The following is a 23748-nucleotide window of genomic DNA, read 5'->3' as shown; positions in this document are numbered from 1 at the left end:
GTACTTAACCTAAATGATAAAAAAACAGTGCTTTTCTTAGCTACTTTATATGGTCGATCATGGAGTGTGAGAGCTTTTCTGGAAAAAATTCCAATGCTAAACTTTATTTTCTCAGCTGGAACATTGTAAAGAAAAGGAATGGGGTGCAATGAAAGGGAACTTATATTATTATATTAAGTAGTGCCTTCCATACAGTAAGCATTTAGTAAAACTTCTTAATAAGATTTCCTTTTATTCTCATAACCTCTAATAAAACCTCTGTTATTATTTTCATTTTATAAATGGTTGCAGTTCAAAGTAGTGGACATGTACTACTCTGTTTACTAATAAAAATTTTTTTAATATTAAAATTTGTTTAAATTATTCAATTACAGTTGACATTCAATATTATAGTAGTTTCAGGTGTACAATGTAGTGGTTATACATTTATATAACTTACAAAGTGATCCCCCCGATAGGTCTAGTACCCACCTGGCACCATGCATAGTTATTACAATATTACTGATATATTCCCTATACTGTACTTTATATCCTCATGACCATTTTGTAACTACCAATTTGTACTTCTTAATCCCTTCCCCTTTTTCACTCAGCCTCCAAATTTTCCTCCCATCTGGCAACCATCAGTTTGTTCTCTGTATCTATGAGTTTGTTTCTGTTTTGTTTGTTCATTTATTTTGTTTTTTAGATTCCACTTATAAGTGATATCATATGGTATTTGTCTTTCTCTGTTTGACCTTTTTCACTTAGCATAATACTCTCTAGGTCCATCCATGTTGTTGCAGATGGTAAGATTTTGTTCTATTTTATGGCCAAGTAATATTCCATTGTATATTTGTACCACATCTCTATCCAATCACTTAGATTGCTTCCATATCTTGGTTATTGTCAATAATACTACAGTGAACACAGGGATGCAAATATCTTTTTGAATTAGTGTTTTGGATTTTTTTGGATAAATACCTACAAGTGGAATTGCTGGGTCATAAGGTAGCTCTATTTTTAATTTTTTGAGGAACCTCCATATTGTTTTCCATAGTGACTACACCAGTTTGCAATTCCACCAACAAGAGTGAACAAGGATTCCTTTTCTCCACATTCTCGCCAACATGTTTTGTTTTTTGATTTATTGATGATAGCCATTCTAACAGATATGAGGTGATACCACATTGTGGTTTTAATTTTCATTGCTCCGATAATTAGTGATGTTGAGCATCTTTTCATATGTCTATTAGCCTTCTGTATATATTCTTTGGAGAAATGTCTGTTCAGGTCCTCTGCCCACTTTTTAATCAGATTGTTTGGTTTTTTGGTGTTAAGTTGTTGAGTTTTTAATAAATTTTAGATACTAACTTTTATCGGATTTATCATTGGCAAATATGTTCTCCCATTCAGTAGTTTGTCATTGTTTTGCTGATGGTTTCCTTTGCTGTGCAAAAGTTTTTAGTATGATGCAGTCCCATTTTATTTTTGTTTGTTTCTCTGCCCAAGGAAATATATCCAAAAAAATATTACTAAGTGGAAGTTTTGATTATGAGGTTCCCTCAGGAAGTTCCATCTCAGAGAAATAAGCTTCAGCCATGAGCTTCTTGCTTTTTGAAAGAGAACCTGGGCCTGAGAGCCTACTGACGTTCTCCATCTTTCTCTGGGCTTCACATTCTTGGCTCTTTTCCTTTACACTTCCTTTTTACACTCACCTCCCATTACACCAGTCCTTTTCAGTGGGAGAACTGTCTTAGGTTCTAATGCACATACCTGACTCTAAAAATTCAGTTCGTGTAAATCCTTAATGAGCACTGACTGTGTGTGTGACTGGCAGTATGACTGGTACTATTCAGAAGATGAAAATCAGCCTAGGTTAGTCTACTAAGTTTAATTCTCTGCCATAAATTTTTTATATTCAAAACCGCCAATAAAAATAATTAAATAAGGTTATTTCTTATTTTTAGGGGCAAATATTCTGCGAGATTCAACAGGCAATGTCAAATTAGGAGATTTTGGGGCCAGCAAACGGCTTCAAACCATCTGTCTTTCGGGTACAGGAATGAAGTCTGTCACAGGCACACCATACTGGATGAGCCCTGAAGTGATTAGTGGAGAAGGCTATGGCAGAAAAGCAGATATCTGGTAGGTTTTGATGCCGGGTTTGCCTGAAAACACCTGCCTTCTTATTTCTACCCAGGATGGAAATTACTGAGCCAGATATTAATTCTCTTTTGTAGTTTTGAAATAGGACGTTAGGATTACAAGGATTAATATCATTTTAATTATGCTCTTTGACACTTAATCATTGATTAAGTAGAGTTCTTCAACCTGTCTTCCATTGTGTAGGAAGCATTTCATCCTAAGCAAACTTTAGCATTAGAAAACTATCTTCATTTGCTTTAAAAGTAATTAATTTTGATCACTAGTCTCTTATAATTCAGTTAACCTGTAATTGCTTAATAATTTTAAGTTAGAACATAAAATGACTATTTCTTACTTCCCACCAGAAAAGTTTTTAATGGATATTCATTTTAGGCACCTAAAGGCAAAGAATTTCTAAATTACATTTAATGTCAAGTTAGAGAATTACGTAAAGCAAAAATTATAAAATGAATAATGTGCTTTGCCTAACTCTTTGAGTCAGTCCTTAAACTGCAGTTTATTTTCATGCTTAAATTGTGGTTTATTTTCCTGTTTAAATTATGGTTTTATGTAATTACAACCTTTTAATGAAACTAAATTTGAAATCAAGTCATATTTAAATGTATGTGGATTTCACTCCTGTTTCTTATTTTGTAGTTAACTGGCTTTCTTTCATGATGGTATTGTTTATGTAATGCATTTTTTAAATTTCTTTTTAGGAGTGTGGGCTGTACTGTGGTAGAAATGTTAACCGAAAAGCCTCCTTGGGCGGAATTTGAAGCAATGGCTGCCATCTTTAAAATCGCCACTCAGCCAACCAATCCAAAGCTGCCACCTCATGTCTCAGACTATACTCGAGATTTCCTCAAACGGATCTTTGTAGAGGTCAAACTGAGACCTTCAGCTGATGAACTCTTAAGGCACATGTTTGTGCACTATCACTAGCAGCCAGTAACCTCTCCTGTGCCTCTACCTAGCTCCCACCTATTCATTCACCTTCTCTCTGACTGCACTTTCTTTTGTATAAAAAAGAGAGATGGGGGAGAAAAAAAAGACAAGAGGGAAAGAGTTTCTCTTGATTCTTGGTTAAATTTGCCTAATAATAATAGTAACCTAAATTTTTTATATTTAATCTTTTTTTTTCCTTACAAGAACTTGAAACTTTTTTTTAAAATTTTTATAATGTACTGATGTGGTTCAGAGAGATAAAGCACTTTAGTACATAGTCACTCTTTTTAGTACAAACAAATCATTTGGAATACCTAAAGATTGTAGTCTCCCTGTGTCACTGACAGATTGGTGGTGATGGGGAGACATGGAAAACAAGGAGAAAATTATGTATAATTTGTAGTTTTTAGTGATAGTATTTAAAATAGATCCTCATTTGTGGGGTTGAGCCCTAAACTTCAGTTTAGGGTAGGTACTCAACTTAAAGAATATAGATTCCTTCCTTTATCTGTATTCTTTAGAATCCAAACCTCTGTTTACCAAGCTTTTTGCTCAGTAGGAATCTTGATAGAAAATATGAATCTCTAAGAGGTATGTTTATTTGTTAATCCTAACCAGTATAATAAGCAAATACACTATAAAAGATCCATGTTACTGGAATCTGTAAACCTTGAGGGATAGCTTTCTGTTTTTTGTTTTGTTTTGTTTTGTTTTTGTTTTTTAAGGATACTATTTTATTTTAAAACAGATATGGAAAGACAGTGAGCAAGTCCAAATTAAAAGACAAAAGGAGGTTGCTCTAATATATGAAAGAAGAGACCACATTTGCCAGTCAATAGAAATAATGCAAAGAACTAAGTACTATTTAGTATATTTTAAACTATATTCTTTACCTGAGGGAGACAGTCCCAAAATTAAGGGAAAGGAGAAGTAATCAGAATAATGCTATATCTTCCTATTTCTGGATCCCGATTCTCATAGATAACATTTTTTTAGGAACTAAGAGTTGAACCTAGAGTATCCATAAAACTAGTGTCATGAGATAAAACCCTTGTTCTTGGGATCACAAAATACTAAAGTCCCTCAAAAAATAGCTGTCATGAAAAACAGTGGTTCTCAAGAGGGGGACTGATTTCTCTTGTCATTTGGCAATTACCAGAGACATTTTTGGCTGTCACAATTGCGAGGATGCTAGTGGTATCTAGTGAGTAGAAGCCAGGGATGCTGCTAAACAAACTACAGTATACAAGGACAGCACCTCCTACCCCCAACAAAGAATTATCCTGTCCCAAATGTCAAAAATGCCAAAGCTGAGAAACCCTGTTGTAAAACTAGCCCGTTATAAGCTGATAACTTGCAAAAAGTAAATTTCAGAGAGAAAGTGATATAATACATAATGAGGGTTTTACAAGAGCAGATACCACTACTTCAAGTCAAGTAAATGATCTCAACAGCAAATAGCAATCTGATCCTTATCAGCTGCATGTTGCACCCAAACCAGTAAATTCCATTTTAGAAAGAAAATGAATTTAAACATGGAGCTTATTGAACTCGGCCATTTGTATATATTCTTACCTCAAAAGTCAATTTATAATTGCAGGAAAAGAAAAGCATATCAAAACAAAGTATTAAGTACTTTATTAGAAGGTTAAAAACTGCCAGGTATTTCTAGTGTATTGTATCCACTAAGAGCAAGGACATTAAATGGAAGAGACAGCTAGTTGAATTCCACTGTCTCTAATGGACTTGTGCTACTAAAAAACATGAATGATATCGGTAATTTGGCCACTTGCATTTTTTTTTTAAGTATATTAAAGCAAGTGCTAAGTAATTTATTTTAAGATTTAAAAAATAGTAATATTCCTGGAGGCCCTAAGTGTGATACCTTTCATGGAATTCATAGGGGGCTCAGGTATTTTCTTTTCTGCCAAACAGTATACTCCTTAGGGACTCTTTTAAAACACTGTTTCTGATGTTAGGTAGGTCTTGGTTCACAGTGCCAAGGTCCTATCTGGCATTCCTTGTAGGAAATATGAAATTCCACCATCTGGCCTGAGAAATCAAAGCCCAGATATACTTGTCAAGGCTTCTCCCATACCCTTATAATCAAAGGAAGCAATTCACCAGGAAGAATAGGAATTAGTGGCCCCCTCCCCCTGGAAAATCAACTGTCAAATCTTGTGCTGTATACATAGTCCCCAAGGATATGGATCTATTATAATTTGTTTCTTATGAGTGAAAGCATCTCTTCTACTTGAGCAAGATTATAGTATCTGGACCAGTGGGCTTTTCATTTGTTTCTTTGTCTTGTGCAGTTATGATTTCCTTTTGGCCTATTTTTAGTCTGTCAGGGTAACCAGCAGTGCACAATATGAGACAGATGCTCGTTAGAGGGAAATCTTGGGAGACTATGAAACCCAAAGCAAAATTGTTTGCTTTTTTTTTAGTCTCTCTTCTTTTTAAATGCTATGGAAAATAAAATCATCTGAAAAGAAACTACTACTTTAACACTGCTGCAGAAGACCTTTGTTTTATAAGAAATATTATTAGCTATGGGAAAATATTGTTCCTTATGTAAAGACTTAAAAATAGACTAATAGTTTACAGAGTTACTATATAAAATGTGATGTGAATTTATTTCAGACAAGTTGTAATGGTACCAAAAACCACAATAAAAGTTAATATATATAAAAGCTACTAGAACAAAAAAGCTTGAAGTGGGGAGGTATGGAAGACCAAAAGTAAATTTAAAAAATAAAATTCTGAAAGAAAACACCTCTATCAGGGGAAGTTAGATATAACACTCCAATTTTTTCTTTCTAATAATGATATGGATCAACAAATGAAATTTGAACTTTTTAAGATGACTCTAAATGTGTTTTATTTTTTAAATGCACAACTGATTCTTCTATACTGTAATGTTTCTTTGCTGAGGCTGGAAAATGGCCAGACTGCTGACTTTGTGCCTTTAAAATGCATTCTGCTTTGATTGTGGCAGACTTTTTGGTGCTGGAGAAGATTCACTAGCAGTCTTACATGTGCTTTTCAGGAAATCTCTTTCTACTTAGGCCTTGAGAGATTCAAAATGGTATGATTTAAGTTGGGCCAAATATAAGATCTTTTACATTGCGAACAAAGTGTATTGAATAAAAGGGTTGAAAAATATAATGACTAATGGAAAATTTGATGGTTGATAATTATTTAAAATATATTTAAAATATACAGACTTTGAAATTTTCAATGTGAATATTTTCAAAATTTTTCAGTTTTCCTCATTTACAAAAGCATGTTTCTGACTTGAAAAATGTTAAAGACTGTTGCCTTAGAAAGTTTTCAAAGGCATAGTCAACCTTACATATTTATACAAGATATTGAAATTCACAGGCTGAACTATAAAAAAAATTTAAACTTATTTTAGAGTAAATTGAATTGGCTTTCACTTGAGAGTCTTTATCTTATTCTCAATAGAAACTACATTAGAAAGGTGAAATTATTTATTTAGAGTAGCTTTCTGATGCTTCACTTCTTACATATGTCAGGTCTTGTCTGTAGTATTTCTGAGATGGAGTTGTTAAAACATACGTGAAGTCATTAAGAAAATAAAATTTGAATAGTTTATAGGGATGATCAAGCTTGAGCGCAAAAGCTAAGATGTTTGCCAGATACAAACCCCTTGGCCTATGGCAGAGTTCTGTGCCAATTATTTTATTTGGGTTCTCAGGACCAGTAGCTTGATATAAAATCACCTGGTGTCAATCAAGTATAGTAATATATCAATTTTAAAAAAATAGATGAATCTTTTTCATTTGCTTATTCAATCATTGTGGCTTATTGTGTCAGGTACTAAAGGGAGGTCACAGTCTAGGAGGAAACATGGGCATACCCTAACTCTGAAAGTAAAGCAATGATGTTTTAAAATATTATTTTTATAATGTAAGGGGAACGCAGTTTGGGGGTAATCATTGGCTGTTTTAAACTAAAATGTCATTAACAACAGAGATTAAAAGTATCCCCAAATTAGAGGGACCTCCATAGATCAGGCAGCCTCTCTCTCTCAGGACTCCCTCTTACAAAATCAAGCCTCTGCTCAAACAGTTTCAGTGTTTTTTTCCTGCTGTTTCTTTTAAAGGAAAAAATATTTTCTTTAGGTCTAAATTGTTAAACTACCCAAACCACTTGATAGAAATTGAATTCTGTCGGTAGTGTTAGATCAGTACAATTTCTTGAGACCAGACTGTTTTATATTGTTTGACCTTTGTTACAAATATAATTAATGTTCATATTTATTTGAATTTTAAGGTTGGTTAAATGTTAACGAAAATCAATTTAATGATTAATTTTTGGTAGTGCCTTTTTCTCTCTATGCCTTAATTTTATTTTATATCAATAATAATTCAAGTTACCCACCGAAATGAAGGGTTTTTTCCAAAATCAGTAGCTTCAAGAGTTGATTTGGCCTTAGGCAGTGTATTGGCCCTTAAACATTTCTTAATGCCTGCTTCTTCCTCCTACCCTTTTCTACCTCTATTTTCTTTATGTTAGAAAACAGATGTTAGCATTAGTCTGATATAGACACACTGCAGTCTAGATGTGAACTCCTAGGATAAGGATGGAAAGAGGTATTCTAATTCAAAAGAGACATAATAAATTGTTTTCCAGGTTGATTACTTGATTTTCAATCATATTGACACTGTCTAGATCCTTTGTGTATCATGGTTCAGTTATGATTTTCATAACAGAGCTAGAATGGTTGATTTTGCCCTAAAGAAGTCATGTAAATGGTTTACAAATGTTAAGGCAATGAGATTTAGGGCAATGAGCAAGAAATCCAGGGATAGCAAATTCTAACCTAACATTTTGACTAAAACTCTAGTTTTTCTGTGAAGAGAGTGTGTGTGTGTGTGTGTGTGTGTGTGTGTGTGTGTATTTGGGGCAGGGCTGGAAAGAAAGGAAAGGTATGAATGTTGAGTTAGATTAGTCTCTGTTCTTGGAAGAACAACTCAAATGTGTATGACCTACTGATGACGGATGAGGGTAATCATCCTCGGGTAGGAACGCCAGCACATTTTCCACAAGTAACTAGGACAAATGATTGTTTGATAAAGTTATTTATTGTAAATTGTCAAGCTCTTGGTTGCTGAAAGTAGATTAAAATTGAATTTGTATGTGTGTATAATAGCTTATATGTAGTCCTTACATAGAAAGTAATTTTTCTTCATGAACTCTAGAATAGAAATTCTGCCAGATGTTATCAAAACAAGCTTCCTTAGCTTACTGAGTATCCAGAAGGAACTTGTGTTGTACCTCCTTTTGGTTGGCTAGGGAAGGCACGCTGCAAAGCTGCTGTTCCTTCTTCACAGCTCTCCTTAGCTTTGCTTGGACTTCTGCCACAGAATGCCACAGTTGGTGTGGGAAGTGCCAGAGTCAGCCATTTCCTCATACTCACCTTTCAGAGCTGCAGATGGTAGTGAGCTCTCAGGGGAGTGTAGAGAATCTTCTCAGTGATAGAGCAGATGTGGTTTAGTTCCAGAAAGTTGAGGAAGGGGTCATAGCTATAGTAAAGAAAAGAATAAATTTTATCCATTGCCTGCATACAGTCTTTTATGTGATTCTTCATATTTTTCATAATTCTGCATTTTAATTGACAGTAATATGGTATCCTTGTTAATAATAGCAAAGACATTAAATCAGTGAGCACTATTCCCTACACCTGATTACTTCTTGTTTGTATTCACAATCTGTATTATCAGAATCACTTTAAACCAAAGCTTTTATATTCCCTGCACACATAGCCAAAATGATTAGCATTGTACTTCTGCCCACCTGTAAGCTAATAGTGTAAAAATGATAAAACAAGTATTAGTAAAATTTGTATCTCAGTCTTTCCTTCAAGCGAAAGGACAGGTGCTCAGTATTTGTATGTACACATGTAGGATTTACTTCAACTATTGCGGAACTATATAGACATTACAGACTTGAGCTTATACATGTGCCAATCTTAACATCAGTTGATCATTGATGCGTGCGCGCGCGCGCGCGCGTGCGTGTGTGTGTGTGTGTGTGTGTGTGTGTGTATACAGACACATTGACATATGATGCCTCAGGTTTGTGGCGTACTTTCTAATGTCTTAACATTTATGAACTTGTTTTTGACCTGAGGGGCATTTCAGGAAAGCTGTGAAGAAAAGTAAATTATAGACCGACGTCTTCTTTGTGCCATAGACATTTTGGAACATAAGCAAGAGTCTGTTCTCCAGTATACATGCAGAATTTGTCCCCAAATAAGGATCTCTGAGTCTCTTAATGCCAGTTGAGAACAGCAAAATTTGTGACTATACTGAAAAGCACTTTTATGTTCATTTATTTATTTTTTTTTAGAAGTTATTTTTTAAAAACATGTAACTAGTGGTGAATTTAGCATTAGCATTACTTGGAGGGGAGAGAAAAGTAACAAAATTACATCTTAAATTCTGTTAGATCCTTAGGCTCCAAAATGGATTTGACGTATTCTCATTTTTCCAAAGATTTTTTTCCCACCTGGAATAAGAGAGGACTGGTGGAAACATTTGAGCTGAAAAGGCTTTTGGGCAAAAGAAAGTGGGCCAAACCCTTGCAATATACCCTGTACAAGTGAAAGTACAGGGTCTAAGGATAAGAATACTTCTTTAAAACAAGTGATTGTTTTTAGATACAATCTTAATTAGTAAAAGGTTTACATTTTTTCTATTGCTGTTTTAAAATTTGCTACCCTGCATTCTGAAATATTATAAAGTTAATACCAAAAATACTTTTAATGTCTGACATCTCAACATTTCACATGGTTCTTTTTATTCAAATATCATTGTAAATAAAAGTAAACTTGGATAAATTTGGGAATAAACTTTAATTGTTACAAACTATGATTATCAATTTGTAAATTTACCCTTTGGCCTAATGTACATTTTTTTAAAGTAGCCATTAAATTCTTTATATTTAAACTATTAGTTTCTCTCTGTAAACGTTTTTAATCTTAGTTGAATGATGGGCTGTTTATAATTATGTGTAAAGGTGTTTTTTTTTCCTATCAAGGTTGACTTTTTTGCACATTTTGGAAATGTTTAATTTGTACACTGATTTACTATGACCAATTATCGTTGATGGATGTATGAGCATCATGAATGCGTGCATTGAACTACTGTCTGTGTCTCTACGTTTTAACTTCTTTCGAGATGTAGCCATCAGTAACTGCACTGCTATTACACTTAAATGGACCTTCTTGCTTTTACAAAGTATACTTACCTATGGTTCTATCTTTGTTGAGGAACTCAGGAGTTGAACTCAACATCACTTTCTGATTTTATATATATTCTAAAATCCATGACTGAGTTGAAAGTATGCTTGTAACTGCGTATCAGGGGACGTGTGTTGTGTATCGGGATGTGTTATGTGGAGATGTCTTGTTATGTCTGTAGGCACATGTATATATCCCAGTAATTTCTTATTTTCATTTCATTTCTACATTTTTATGAATTTATTTTGTAAGAGTACTGTTTAGTTAGAATAATTAAATATATATGAAAAAGCTTTCTGAGAGATTTATTTACTACATGAATATATTTTCAGCTGGCTGATCAAAACTTTAAAAAAAAATTTTTAACCATTTAAAATATGTTCGTATTTCCAGAATTTGGATGCAAATTTACTTAGCTATCAGTTAACATATTCTTGCAAGGAAGAGCATTGAATTCTCTTTTGAGAATTCTCTGAAATGCTGATTAAGAGGAAAAAATAAGTTTTAAGCAGTAGCAAAAACACACTGTCCACTAAATGGCCTTTGAATTCTCAGAGCTATGAAAAAAATGTGAGAAACTAAATTATCTTGAAGAGATGTCCAGATTTTTATATCTTCAGATGATGTTGGCCAGTCTTACTGTTGTTTTTGAATGTTTATTCTACCCCAAAGATTTCAACTTTAAGTTTTTTTCTTACTGGGCAAGGTCTGACCTCATTTATAAAACAATACATTCATATATTGTGATTCTCTATAATGGACTATAAATTCGTTTAGAAATGGCCAAACATACATTGTGTGTCCTTATAATGTACTGTGTATGTTAAGTAACTGATAGAAAAATAATTGGAAATTAAATTTCCAATCTGACAATGTTATTGTACTTAAGGAAAACCTTGTTTTTAATATGCGGTACCATGTAAAATTACTTGTGTTAGAAATAAAGTCCACTGTTGAAATGAATGTCACTAAGCTTATGTTACAAGGAGTTGATATGATTAGAAAAACCTACCAGAAGCCAGATGCAGTGTGATATGTGCCACATTTCATGCATATTTTGACTTTGTGTTGTTCATTCATAATTGTGCTTGTAAAAATGTATAAAATTTCTGAGTTTTACAGTTTTTATGTACTTGTTTTTTCTTGCTGGTAAATAGCTTTTTAAAAACTAATGTGAAAGAAACCATGTTTATATTTTGTTAGTGATCAATGACTTTGTTTATATGGAAATTTGTATATTGTTGGCATACATCTTTGTTTAGATTTATCATGCATGAAGGCCTGCAATAATTAGCACAATGAAAATTGCTTTTTCTTACATGTTCATTTTTTGAAAGATTGTGGTGCAAAGGGTTACTCTAAGTAACCTTCTGGACTATGGAATGAAATTAAATGAATGGCACTTTGAGTGTTAATAAAGCTGATATTTATTTCCACTGTGATTGGCTTGTCCAAACCTGTTCCTGGACACAGTGTCTTTATAGTTGACCCTCCTTTGCCTGACTTGATCACTTTCTAGGAGACCAAGCACAGACCAACCTAGAAACATTGCAGCTAAACCTTTTCAGGAGGTAAGTCTATACTGTCCTACCCAACATGCCTGACATATCTTCTTCTGGTTTGATTACCCAAATCAGAAATTAACTGATTAAAAACAAGCAAAACAAAACCTACTGTCAAAGTGTAAGGAATGAAGTTCCTACAGTATTGGAGATCATTTAAATTAATACTTTCATATATATAGAGGCCAACTTAGCAATGCAAGTTAAAAGCCTCAGAATCTTATATATTTTCTGACCCAGCAATTCTATAACAAGGAATTAATTCTGTGGAAATGACTGCAGTTGTGCTAAGACATAGCTATAAAAGCCCAAAACTGAGGTTCTATATGTCCAACAGTAGGGGCTATTGTAACAAAGTACCATGAACATGGTGGCTTATAACAACAGGAATTTATTGTCAGCTCTGGAGACTACAAGACCGAAATCAAGGTGTCAGCACAGCCATGCTTCCTCTGAATTATTTGCTTTTTCTCTAACTTCTGGTGTCCCCAGGTGTACCTTTGCTCATGGCAAAATAACTCCAATTTCTGCCTCCTATCTTCACATGGTCTTCTACCTGTGTAGGTTTCCCGTTTTTATAAGGGCACCAGTCACATTGGATTAGGGCCCATTCTAATAACCATTTTAAATGGACTACCTCAGTAAGGACCCTATGTCCAAACAAGGTCACATTCTGAAGTCTTGGTGGCTACGACTTCAACATAGCTTTTTTGGGGGAATGCAAACCCATTACACAGTCTGTCCTATGGCCCCTAAAAATTTGTATCTTTCCCATGTTTAAAATACATTCACCCCATCCTACCATACCCTAATCTTAAACATTCTAGCATCAACTCAAAGTACAACATTTTGTCTAAATATTAACTCAAATCTCCATCTAAATCATTTAAATCATTATGGGTAAGACTTGGGGTATGATTAATGCTGAAGCAAAATTTCTTTACATCTGTCAATTTGTCAAACCAGACTAGTTATCTGCTTTCAGGTGGAACAGGTGGAGGATAAACATTTTCATTTTAAAAGGGAGACATCAGAAGGAAAACTTGGGCCTGGGTCCCAAGCAAGTCTAAAACCTAACGGCAGATTCCACATGATTTTAAGACTTGAGGAAAATCTTCGTTGGCTTCATGCTCTGTCCTGAGAAGTCCACTGAGGTCGTGGCACTGCCCCCCTCTGAACCAAGGAGGTGGCCCAAAAAGTTAGCAGACTGACACTGAGCCTGACCCTTTGGACCGTGATAGTAGCAGCAGCCCTGCTGGCCCCTTAACTGCCCTCAAGCCAGTCTTCCATTTTCTTAAAGGATTAACATGTTTGGAGCTGGATAGCTCTGTCAGTCCCTTTCCTTCCTGTAGAATTCCAGAAGTCTGACAGCCTTCCTTCATTTAGTCTCATCTTCTCCGTCCAAGCTGTCAGCGTTTCTGCTGAGATAGTTGATTGCATCCGTAAATCACAAGCCTAATCTTTTTAGCAAATAGCCGTACAGCCACACCCTCACTGTTTTCTCCAGAGCATTCTTTCTCTTTATTTGCAGTATGGCTAGACTGAGAATTTTCCAAATCTTCATATTCTGGTTCCTTTTTGTGTAACAATTTCTTTTTCAGTTTATCTATTTCCTCTCACATTTGACTATTAGTAGCAAGGAGAAATCAAGCTGAATGAACCTTCAACCTTTGTTCAGAAATCTTCCCAGCTAAATCTCCAATTTCATCACTTAGAAGTTCTTTCCACCCAATGGGACACAATTCAGCCAAGTTCTTTGCCACTTAACAACAAGGATCACCTTTCCTCCAGCTTTCAATAGTATATTTCTCATTTCCATCTGAGCACTCAGTGGAATCACCTTTAATAGCTATGTTTCTAGCAACAGTCTAAGGCAATCTAGGCCTTTTCTATCATGTACCTCAAAATTCTTCCATCTTCTACTCATTACCCAATTCCAAAGCCAGTTCCACATTTTTAGGTGTTTGTTATAGCAGCAGCCCACTTTCCTTTAATAGAATCTGTATTAGTGTTCTCCAGAGAGGCAGAGCTTTAATGTTGCAGTCTGGAGGCAGAATTTTTGTTTTTATTGGGAAACCTGTCATTCCTCTTAAGGCCTTCAACTGATTGGATGAGGCCCACTGACATTAGTGAGGGTATTCTGCTTTACTTAAAGTCTGCTGATTGTAAATGTTAATTATATCTAAAAATTATCTTAACAGTAACATGATTGGTGTTTGACCAAACAACTGGACACCATAGCCTAGCCAAGTTGACACATATTAACCATCACAGGACTAAGCAAATAAATTTTAGGAGATCCATACAATGGAACTCTTGTATTATTAAATGAAAGAGAGCAAGTTACATGAGATGTATGGTATGATCCCACTTTTTGTTAAAAAATAGTTAGGAAAAAATATTGGGAGAAGATAACTGTCACTCAAGTGGTCGATGGAGTTATGAGTGATTATTGTTTTTGTTTATCTGTACTTTTTAAACTTTTATGATAAATGTGGGTTTTTTTTTGCCTAGTACAAAATATTTTTTCCCTCAGCTTTATTGAGATATAATTGACATATAACATTAGTTCAAGGTGTACAACGTGTTGATGTGATACACACATACTGCAGTATGACTAACACCACAGCATTATCCATCATGTTACATAATTACCATTTCTTTTGTGTGTGTGTAGTGAGAACCTTAAGATCTACTCTCTTAGCAACTTTCAAGTATAATACTGTATTAACTATTTTCACACTTTATCCATTCATCCATTGACAGACACTTAGGTTGTTTTCACATCTTGGCTGTTGTGAATAATACTGCAATAAACGTGGGAGTGCAGATATATCTTCAAGACCTTGTTTTCATTTCCTTTGGATGTAAACCCAGAAGTGGAATTGCTGTTTCATGTGCTGGTTCTATTAATTTTTTGAGGACCTCAATACTGTTTTCCAAGTGGTTTAGCCAATTTACATTCCTACTAACAGTGCATGAGGGGTCCCTTTTCCCCACATCCTTGCTAACATTTGTTATCTCTTGGTTTTTTTGTTTGTTTGTTTGTTTTGTTTTTTGTTTGTTTTTTAATGATAGCCATTCTAATACATGTGAAGTAATATCTCATTGTGGATTCGATTAGTGATGTTGAACATATTTTCATGTACCTGCTGGCTATTTGCATATCCTCTTTGGAAAAAATGTCTATTCAGTTCCTCAGCTCATTTTTCAGTTGGATGTTTTTGTATTGAGTTGTATGAGTTCCTCATATATTTTAGATATTAACCCCTTACCAGAAAAATGGTTTGTAGATATTTTTTCCCATTCTATCAGTTGCCTTTTCGTTTTGTTGACCGTTTCTTTTGTTGTGCAGAAGCCTTTTTTTCCCCCTGGCTTTATTAAAATATAATAGAAAATTAGTTGCTTGATTTGCATTGTACAATTCAATGAGTTTTTAAAAATTATAGTTGGCATACAATAATATTCCTGTTTCAGTTGTACAGCATAGTGATTAGAGATCTATATAACTCACAAAGCGATCATCTCACTAAATCTAGTATCCTTCTTCCTCTTACATGTTTATTACAACATTATTAACTATTTTTCTTATGCTACACTTTATATCTCCATGTCTATTTTGAACTATCCATTTGTACTTCTTAATCCCTTTGCCCTTTTTCACCATTCCCCCCACCATCTCCCACTTAGTAGCCCTCAAAATATTCTCTGTATCTATAAGTTTGTTTCCGTTTTTGTTGTTGTTTATTTTGTTCTTTAGATTCCACATGTATGTGAAATCATGTGCTATTTGTCTTTATCTGACTTATTTCATTCAGTGCAATACCCTCCAGGTCCATCAAAGCAATATCTTTTTCCATCTCCATCCTTTTAGTCTCTGTATGTCTTTTAATCTGAAATGAGTCTCTTGTAGGCAGCATATGTAGAGGTCTTGTTTTCTTATCCATTCAGCCACCCTACTTTTTAGTTGGAACACTTAATTCTTTTCCATTTGAGGTACTCGTTGATAAGAATGTAGTTATTACCATTCTTTATTCATGTTTTTGATATATGTTTCTTCTTCTTAAAGAAAAAAACATTTCCTATAATAGTGGCTTGGTGTTGATGAATTCCTTTAGCTTATTTTTGTCTGGAAAGCTCTTTATCTGTCCTTTGACTCTAAATGATAACTTTGCTGGATAAAATATTATTGGTTATAGATCCTGGGTTTTCATCACTTTGAATATTTCCTGCCAATCCCTTCTGTCCTGCAAAGTTTCTTTTGAAATATCAGCTGCCAGTCTTATGGATGTTCCCTTGTAAGTAACTAATTGCTTTTCTCTTGCTGCTTTTAAGATTCTTTGTATTTAACCTTTGGCATTTTGATCATGATGTGTCTTGGTATAGGCCTTTTTGGGTTCTTCTTGGGACTCTCTGAGCTTCCTGGGTTGTATGTCTATTTTCTTCACCAAGTGAGGGAAGTTTTCCATCATTATTTCTTCAAATAGCTCTTCAACTGCTTGTTCCCCTTCAAGTACCCCTATGATATGGATGTTTTACCTTTAATTGTGTCCCATAGGCTCCTTAAATTATTAATATAGTCTTGGTTTCTTTTTTCTTGCCATTCTGATTGAGTGTCCTTGACTTCCCCATCCTCTATATTAGTGGCTTGATCCTCTTTATCCACTCTGTTGATTCCTTCTAATATACTCTTCATCTCAGATAATGTGTTCTCCATTTCTGACTAGTTCCCTTTTATAATTTCCATTTCCATTTTTATGTTTTGTCTTTTTTTAAATATCTTTGTTAAAGTTCTCACTGAGTTCATCTACACTTCCCCTAAGTTCATTGGGCATCCTTATAACCAGTGTTTTAAATTCTGCATCTGTTAGATTGCTTGACTCCATTATTCCTGGATCTTTGTTCTGTTCTATCATATGGTTTCTGCTTCTTGGTCTTCCCATTTTGGCTACCTTTCCATGTCTGTTTCTGTGTACTAAGCAAAGCTCCTAAGTCTTCCGGTCTTGTTAGTGTGGATTTGTGTAGTAGGTGTCCAGTGGCACAGTCCTGATAAGGGTTCAGCTGCAGGCCAAATTTAGCCCCAGCCTGTGTCCATCCAGGGCCACCTGTTAAGCTTCAGCAAGCAATCCCCAGACTGTGCTTATAGTTGCCTCAAGAGGTCTCGCCAGAAGCCGAGGTCAGCTGCCTCCAGTGTGAGTCTAGGTGCTGCTCAGCAAAGAGCACCGAACTTTTCAAGGACACAACTGGATGTGGCTTAGGTGGGGCTGTGAGTTGGGGGAGGCAGCATTTCAGGGAATCCTCTAACAGAGTGACCTCTGTAATCCAGTTTGAAGACATCTCAGCTATGGCGGTGCTGTGTCTGCACACTGGGTAGGGCTCAACAGAGCAATGGATACTACTGACACTTCTGTCTGGTAGAGAGCCTCACCTCTGACCCTCACTCCAACAACTCAGTGTCCCCCTGTAAGTCTCTGGTGTCCCCTATGGAGCCAGTGTCTTCAGAGCGAGCAAGTCCATCATCACAAAAGTGACGCCCCTTTAAGAGGCGTCTGCAGCTGCTGCAGCCTCTATCCCACTTGGCTGCCCCGTCCTACCTTATATCGTTGCAGGTTGATTAATAATTCTCTCCCTGGTTTGTTAATTATTTCACTCCCTAGTTGTGGTACTCTTGTTCGTCTAGATCCCAGGTGACTTTGCATGCTGTTGACTCTGTGTTTCTGTCATAACTTTGATGTGGTCGCAACAGGGATGAACAAAGCTTCTATCTTCTATGCTATTTTTTTTTCCTGGGGTGTTGTGCAGAAGCTTTTAATTTTCATAGTCCCACTAATTTATTTTTGCTTTTGTGCCTTGTGCTTTTATTATCATATTTTAAAAAATTGTTGCAAAGACCAATGTCAAGTAGCATTTTCTCTATATTTTTTTCTAGAAGTGATATAGTTTCAGGTCTTATATTTAAGTCTTTAATCTATTTTGATTTTTTTTGAGTTGTGTAAGGTAGAGGTCTAATTTCATTCTTCTGGATGTGGTTATCCAGTTTTTCCAACCTATTTACTAAAGAGACCATCTTTTCCCTATTGAATATTCTTGTCAAATATCAGTTCACAAAATATTTTCTTAATAATGAAAATGTTAGATTAGCCATTTTTCTTCATCAGAACCTTCAGTAAAACTAATCAGGTTTGGCAGTAACAGCCAAAAGGACTGTTACAAAAGGACTTACATTTGACCAGCATTTCTATTTCTCAGAATTTACCTTAAGAAAACCACCCAAGATGCAGTTAAAGATTTATATCCAATGATATTCATCACAGAGCTATTTATGATAAGATAAATTGAAAAGATCCCAATGCTCCGAAATCAGGGTTTGGGTAAATAAACTATGATATCGACATACAATGGAAAATTAGTTATTAAATATTCATTTTTTAAAAAATTAAGTTTATTGGGGTAACATTGGTTAATTATATAATTTTCAGATGTACATTATAATTTGACATCTGTATATTCTATTGTGTGCTTACCACCCAAAGTTCAGTTTCCTTTAACCACCATATATTTGATCCCCTTTATTCACTTCACCCTCCCCCTGCCCCCTTTATTTGACCCCCTTTACTCCGTCTACCTCCCCCCTCCTCCCCACCCTCTACCCTCTGGTAATCACTAGTCTATAGTCCATGTCCATGTCCATGAGTCTCTGTTTCTTTGTCCTGTTCATTTGTTGCTTTTAGGTTTATATCCCACATACAAGTGATATCATGTGATTTTTGACTTTTTCTGTCTGGCTTATTTCGCTTAGCATGATTATCTCGAGGTCCATCCATGTTGTCGCAAATGGCAGTATTTCATCTCTTCTTATGGCTGAGTAATATTCCATTTTATATATGTACCACAACTTCTTTAGCCAATCATCTATTGTAGGACACTCGTTTGCTTCCATCTCCTGGCCACTGCGAATAGTGCTGCTATGAACATCGGTGTGCAAATATCATTTCGGATATGGGTTTTCAAGTCTTTGGGGTAAATACCCAGTAGAGGGATTACTGGATCATATGGTAGATCAATTCTTAGTTTTTTGAGGAACCTCCATACTGTTTTCCATAGTGGCTGTACCAATTTGCAGTCCCACCAGCAATGTATGAGGGTTTCTTTTTCTTCGTATCCTCTCGCATACTTGTTATTACTTGTCCTGTTGATTATAGCTATTCTAACATGTGTGAGACGTTATCTCCTTGTGTTTTTGATTTGCATTCCCCTAATAGCTAGCGATGTTGAGCATCTTTTCATATATTTGTTGGACATTTGTATGTCCTCTAAGGAGAAGTATCTGTTCAGGTCTTCTGCTCATTTTTTGATTGGATCATGTGTTTTTTTGGTTGTCATTGATCTAATATTCCCAATAAGTCTTGCACCCACCTGACAACATATATAGTTATTACATTTTATTGATCATATTCCCTAAGCTGTACTTAACATCCCTGTGGCTATAACTACCAATTTTTACTTCCTGATCCCTTCACCTTTTCCACTCAGCCCCCCATCCCCTTTCCCATCTGGCAAGCATCAATTTGTTCTCTGTATCTATGAGTTTATTTCTGTTTTATTTGTTTGTTTTTTAGATTCCACATATAAGTGAAATCATATGATATTTGTCTTTCTCCGTTTGACTTCTTTCACTTAGCATAATACCTTAGGTTCATCCTTGTTGTTGCAAAAGGTAAGATTCCATTCTTTTTATGGCTGAATAATATTCCATTGTATATATGTACCACATCTTCTTTTGCCATTCAACTTTTGATTGGAGCATTTAATCCAATTACATTTAAAGTAATCATAGCTAGGTATGTAGTTGTTGCTATTTTAGAATTGTTTTCAGATTATTTTTGTAGTTCTTTGTTCCTTTCTCATTCTCTTGCTCTCTTGTATGTAATGTGTTTGGATTCTTTTCTGTAAAGTTGTGTTTGGATTTTTTTCTCTTTATTTTTTGTATATCTCATAGAATTTTGGCTTGTGGTTAGCATGCGCTTCATATATACCGAGCTATATTTATAACGTTCTATTTTAAGTTGATGGTTGCTTAAGTTAAGCACATTCTAAAATCACTCTCATTTTTACTTACCCCTTTCCTATTATTTTGCCATTATTTTTTACTTTTGTGTGTGTTTGTGTGTACTCTTTTACTGTTGTAATTACGCATGATTTTCTTTTTCCTTTTAACCTTTGTATTTGTTGCTCCTCTGCTTTTATTACGTTTCCCTTTTTTCAGTAAGAATTTTTTTCTTTGTGATATTTTCTTATTCATATTTTTATTTATTTTTTCTTCTTAAAGACATCCTTTAACATTGCTGTAATACCAGTTTGGTGGTGATGAACTCCTTCACATTTTTCTTGTCTACGAAGCTCTTATCCCTCCCTTGATTCTAAATGATAGGCTTGCTGAGTTCCCTTGGTTGTAGGTCCTTGCTTTTCATCACTTTGAATATTTTGTGCCAATCCTTTCTGGCCTGCAAAGTTTCTGTTGAAGGTAACCAATTGCTTTTTCTCTTGCTGCTTTTAAGATTTTCTCTTTGTCTTAAAACCTTTGACGTTTTAATTATTACCTGTATTGGTGTGGGCATCTTTGGGTTTATAAGCCAGCAATTTCTCTGCTGGAGTGCTGCAGTAGCTGCCCTCCTCTTTGTAAAGTCTATGTTCAAAACTCAGTTAGTGTAGAGTGATGTTTTTAATGGTAAATCAGGTTGTCATTTCTCTACTCAAAACTCTCCAATAATTTCCTATTTCATAACAAAATTCAAAGTTTTTGAAATGATCTACAAGGCTCTATGTCAGAGGTTCTCAAACTTGAGCAACAGAATATTCTGGAGGTCAAGACTGTTGGGCCCACCTGCAGAATTTTATCATTCAATAGGTCTGGGTGGTGCTGGATATAATGATTTTGTGCCTTTCTAATTCGTTTTAACCAGTTTCCACATGATGTTGATGCAGCTAGGGGACCCTTTTTTGAGAACCACTACTCTACACATACTGTACTGTGTCCTCTTCCCCACTTTTCTCGCTTCACTGCTCCCTCTCAGCTTCCTCTTGCTGATGTTAAGAAATGTCCAAACCCATAGATAAATTTTTATGAGTTCATTCAAGGTTCTTTGAGCCAAACTGACTACATGCCTGAAAACAGGTTCTCAACAGACTGAGATAAATGCTTCCCAGAATGATAACTTGCAGTTTCCTTGATGCGTTTTGAGATTAAGAAGAGAATGTGAGGAAGATCACATCATGGTGGGAGAAAGCAAGGCAAGGATTGGATGAGAGGATAGTTATCAAAATTATGTGCTCTGAAGGTTGGTTATTCCCCTGAGTGGTCTGAAATACAGGCATTTCAAATGTGTTAAACTAGATATACAAGAACAAAGGCCAGGGCTTGCTTAAGGCAAAGATAAGCCTTTTACTAAGGAAATTATATGCCTGGGGCATGACTACCCATCATGGAGCGAGATTAGCCAGCGAGCTACTGAACAATGGTAGCTGCTGTGCCGAGTTCTTCTCTTTGTGTTTGTTCCTTACGTGTAACTTCTTTATCAACGTACAGGAGGTGCAGATCCACTAGAAACACTCCATCTCTAACGGCAATGGAACAGTGTCCGAAAGGCCCGTGTTCTCTTCGCAGGCGTCCAAGGAAGGATTGTTGGTAAAATAGAAACAGGCTGTTGTCTGCCCGCTCACGGGGAATGCTATAGAGAAAGTTACTGTGGTTGAACGCAGGAATTTATGGTATTCATACGGCGGGAAGCAGGCGCTTTTCTCCAGTGTCTTCGTCCGTGGGGCATTCGCTAGCCATTCTTTCACCAATGTCACTCTGCGGATGATGTGAGCTGCTTGCGGTCCAGGAGAAGGTTTTCCAAACGCTCTCCAGAGAGCCAAGATGTCTGATCTTACACTCTGTCCTGGTTGGTGTGTGGGGAAGGGAATAAAAGGATCTGCGATCCCCAGTCATTTCAAACTGTTATTCGAAGGATTCTGGCCCAGGCCTCCCGTGTGGAGGAGCGATGAGAACACAGTACCTTGCTTTGATTCTGATTTGGAACCGTGACGGGAATTCGCTCTCTTGTTTCTCGCTTGCAGCCTCGCTCTACGGCCTTGGCAATGAAACAGCCGTAGGCGTGAGTAGGAATTCAAATGGGAGTTGCGTGATTGCTCTCTATCACGTTTCACTCTAGGAACTCACACGTGGTGGAGCCTGAAATTGAGTCCACGTTGTGCTTCCAGTCAGGTTACATGACTTAAGCAGTAATGCTTCAGAAAACGCCTTTGACGAGAAACGCGTCAATGGCACAGGCTTCTCTAGACGCGTGGCGTTCCAGTTGCGTGCCTTGCGAATGTTCTCGGTAGCTGACTTGAACTACCAGAAGAGTTCTCATTGGAGACTGAAGAATTCACCTCAGGGTAGAGAACTTTCTCTCCTCCAAGAACTACATACTGTCGAAAACATATTTGAAGCCTCTCAGTTTCTTGGACATCAATTCGTACCAAGCGGGATTAGGCTGAAAGCCTGGCGAATAATGTAGGTGCTGTACCTACTGCTAATCTTTGTGTTCCTTACTCGGTTTCTGGGTTTCAAGGTACAGGAAATGCCTATCCGTAGAAATAAATACTCCATTGCAAACAGCAAGGCAACACGTTTTGCACGGCTCTGTTCTGTACCGAGAAGTGCAATGAATGATCTCGGGGACTCTTGATCCAGGCTCTATGTGTGATTAGACACTGGGATGACATAGAGAATATTACTGTGCTTTTCTCCAGGAATCCAGCTTGCTCGTAGTGGACCGAGCAGGCGCTTTTGCACAGTGTTCTAGGCCCTGGTGAGCCTGAGGGCATTCTGTCAGGAATGTACTCTATGGATGATGTGAGCTGTTTTCGGTACCAGAGAAGAGACCGGAGACTCCCTTTGGAGAGCCCAGGTCTTTGATCTGGCACTCTGGACCGATTGTTTCGGCAGAGACCTAACCCGTCCCAGCTCCCGGGCGTTTCCCAAGATGTGATGGGAAACTGTTCTGGTGCGGTCGACACGAAGCGAGAGCAAGGTTGCATGTGTGGATTAGGAACCGTGTTTGGAGTTGGTCCTCTTGACTTCTGCTTGCAAACTGTATTCTCAGCCACGTCAGTCATCCAACGGAAGGGAAGTGTGTTTAGGGAGTCAGATGGAAATTCAGGGCTTTCTCCTGAAAACATCACAGAGGAGTGAAGAACACACTGGTGGAGCCATCAACGCGGGAATCTCCACTGTGCCCCATGGGCAAGTTCGATCACTTGGAGCAATAAAGCTTGAAGAAACACCATTGACTGCAAACACTAGCATTCCAAAGGCTTCTCTGGAGGCCTGGGGCTCTCCTTGCATTCCTTACGAATGTTCTAGGAAGATGACTTCAAGGAAAGGCAGAAGAGCTCTAAGAGTCCACGCGGAAAATCCCCTCAGGGCAGAGAGCCTTTCCCCTTCCTACAAGTAAGAAGAGTAAAAGTCATCTAGAGAACCTGGCCTTTTCCAGGACATTAATTCGAAATAAGTTATGTTATCACCCTGTAAGGTTACTTTCTGTCACTGGAGTTTTCAGATTTATTAAAGAGCTCCTTTTGTTTCCCTAGCCTTAACTGCTCAATCTGTTGCCCTCACATTTGTGCTGGTCTGGGACTAGGCCCACCTCTTTGGTGTTTAGGTAAGATAGTTTCACTTGCTTGAGATTTTTGGTCAAATAATACCCCTTCAGAGAGGTATTCCAGGACCACTCTATTTAAAATGGCACTGCCTGTCACTCTGGGCCTTTTTAATTCTCCTAACAGCAGTTAACA

At 36.5% G+C, this 23748-nt stretch overlaps 1 protein-coding gene across 2 annotated transcripts in view; it reads left to right on the top strand.

The window, feature by feature from the left end:
- MAP3K2 (mitogen-activated protein kinase kinase kinase 2) overlaps window positions 1–11787 on the top strand; it is a 77891-nt gene extending 66104 nt beyond the window's left edge. For both annotated transcript variants that reach the window (XM_011363652.2, XM_011363651.2), the window contains exons 16-17: window positions 1950–2127; window positions 2847–11787. In XM_011363652.2, coding sequence (XP_011361954.1) covers window positions 1950–2127; window positions 2847–3072 — 404 coding nt within the window. In that variant the 3' untranslated portion in view covers window positions 3073–11787. The remainder of the gene's footprint in view (window positions 1–1949; window positions 2128–2846) is intronic.
- The last annotated feature ends 11961 nt before the right edge of the window (window positions 11788–23748 follow it).

Source organism: Pteropus vampyrus, unplaced genomic scaffold (genome assembly GCF_000151845.1).
Source record: "Pteropus vampyrus isolate Shadow unplaced genomic scaffold, Pvam_2.0 Scaffold87, whole genome shotgun sequence".
Classification (NCBI taxonomy): domain Eukaryota; kingdom Metazoa; phylum Chordata; class Mammalia; order Chiroptera; family Pteropodidae; genus Pteropus; species Pteropus vampyrus.
Note: the sequence above shows the minus strand (reverse complement) of the source record. Positions and strands in the feature narration are given on the sequence as shown.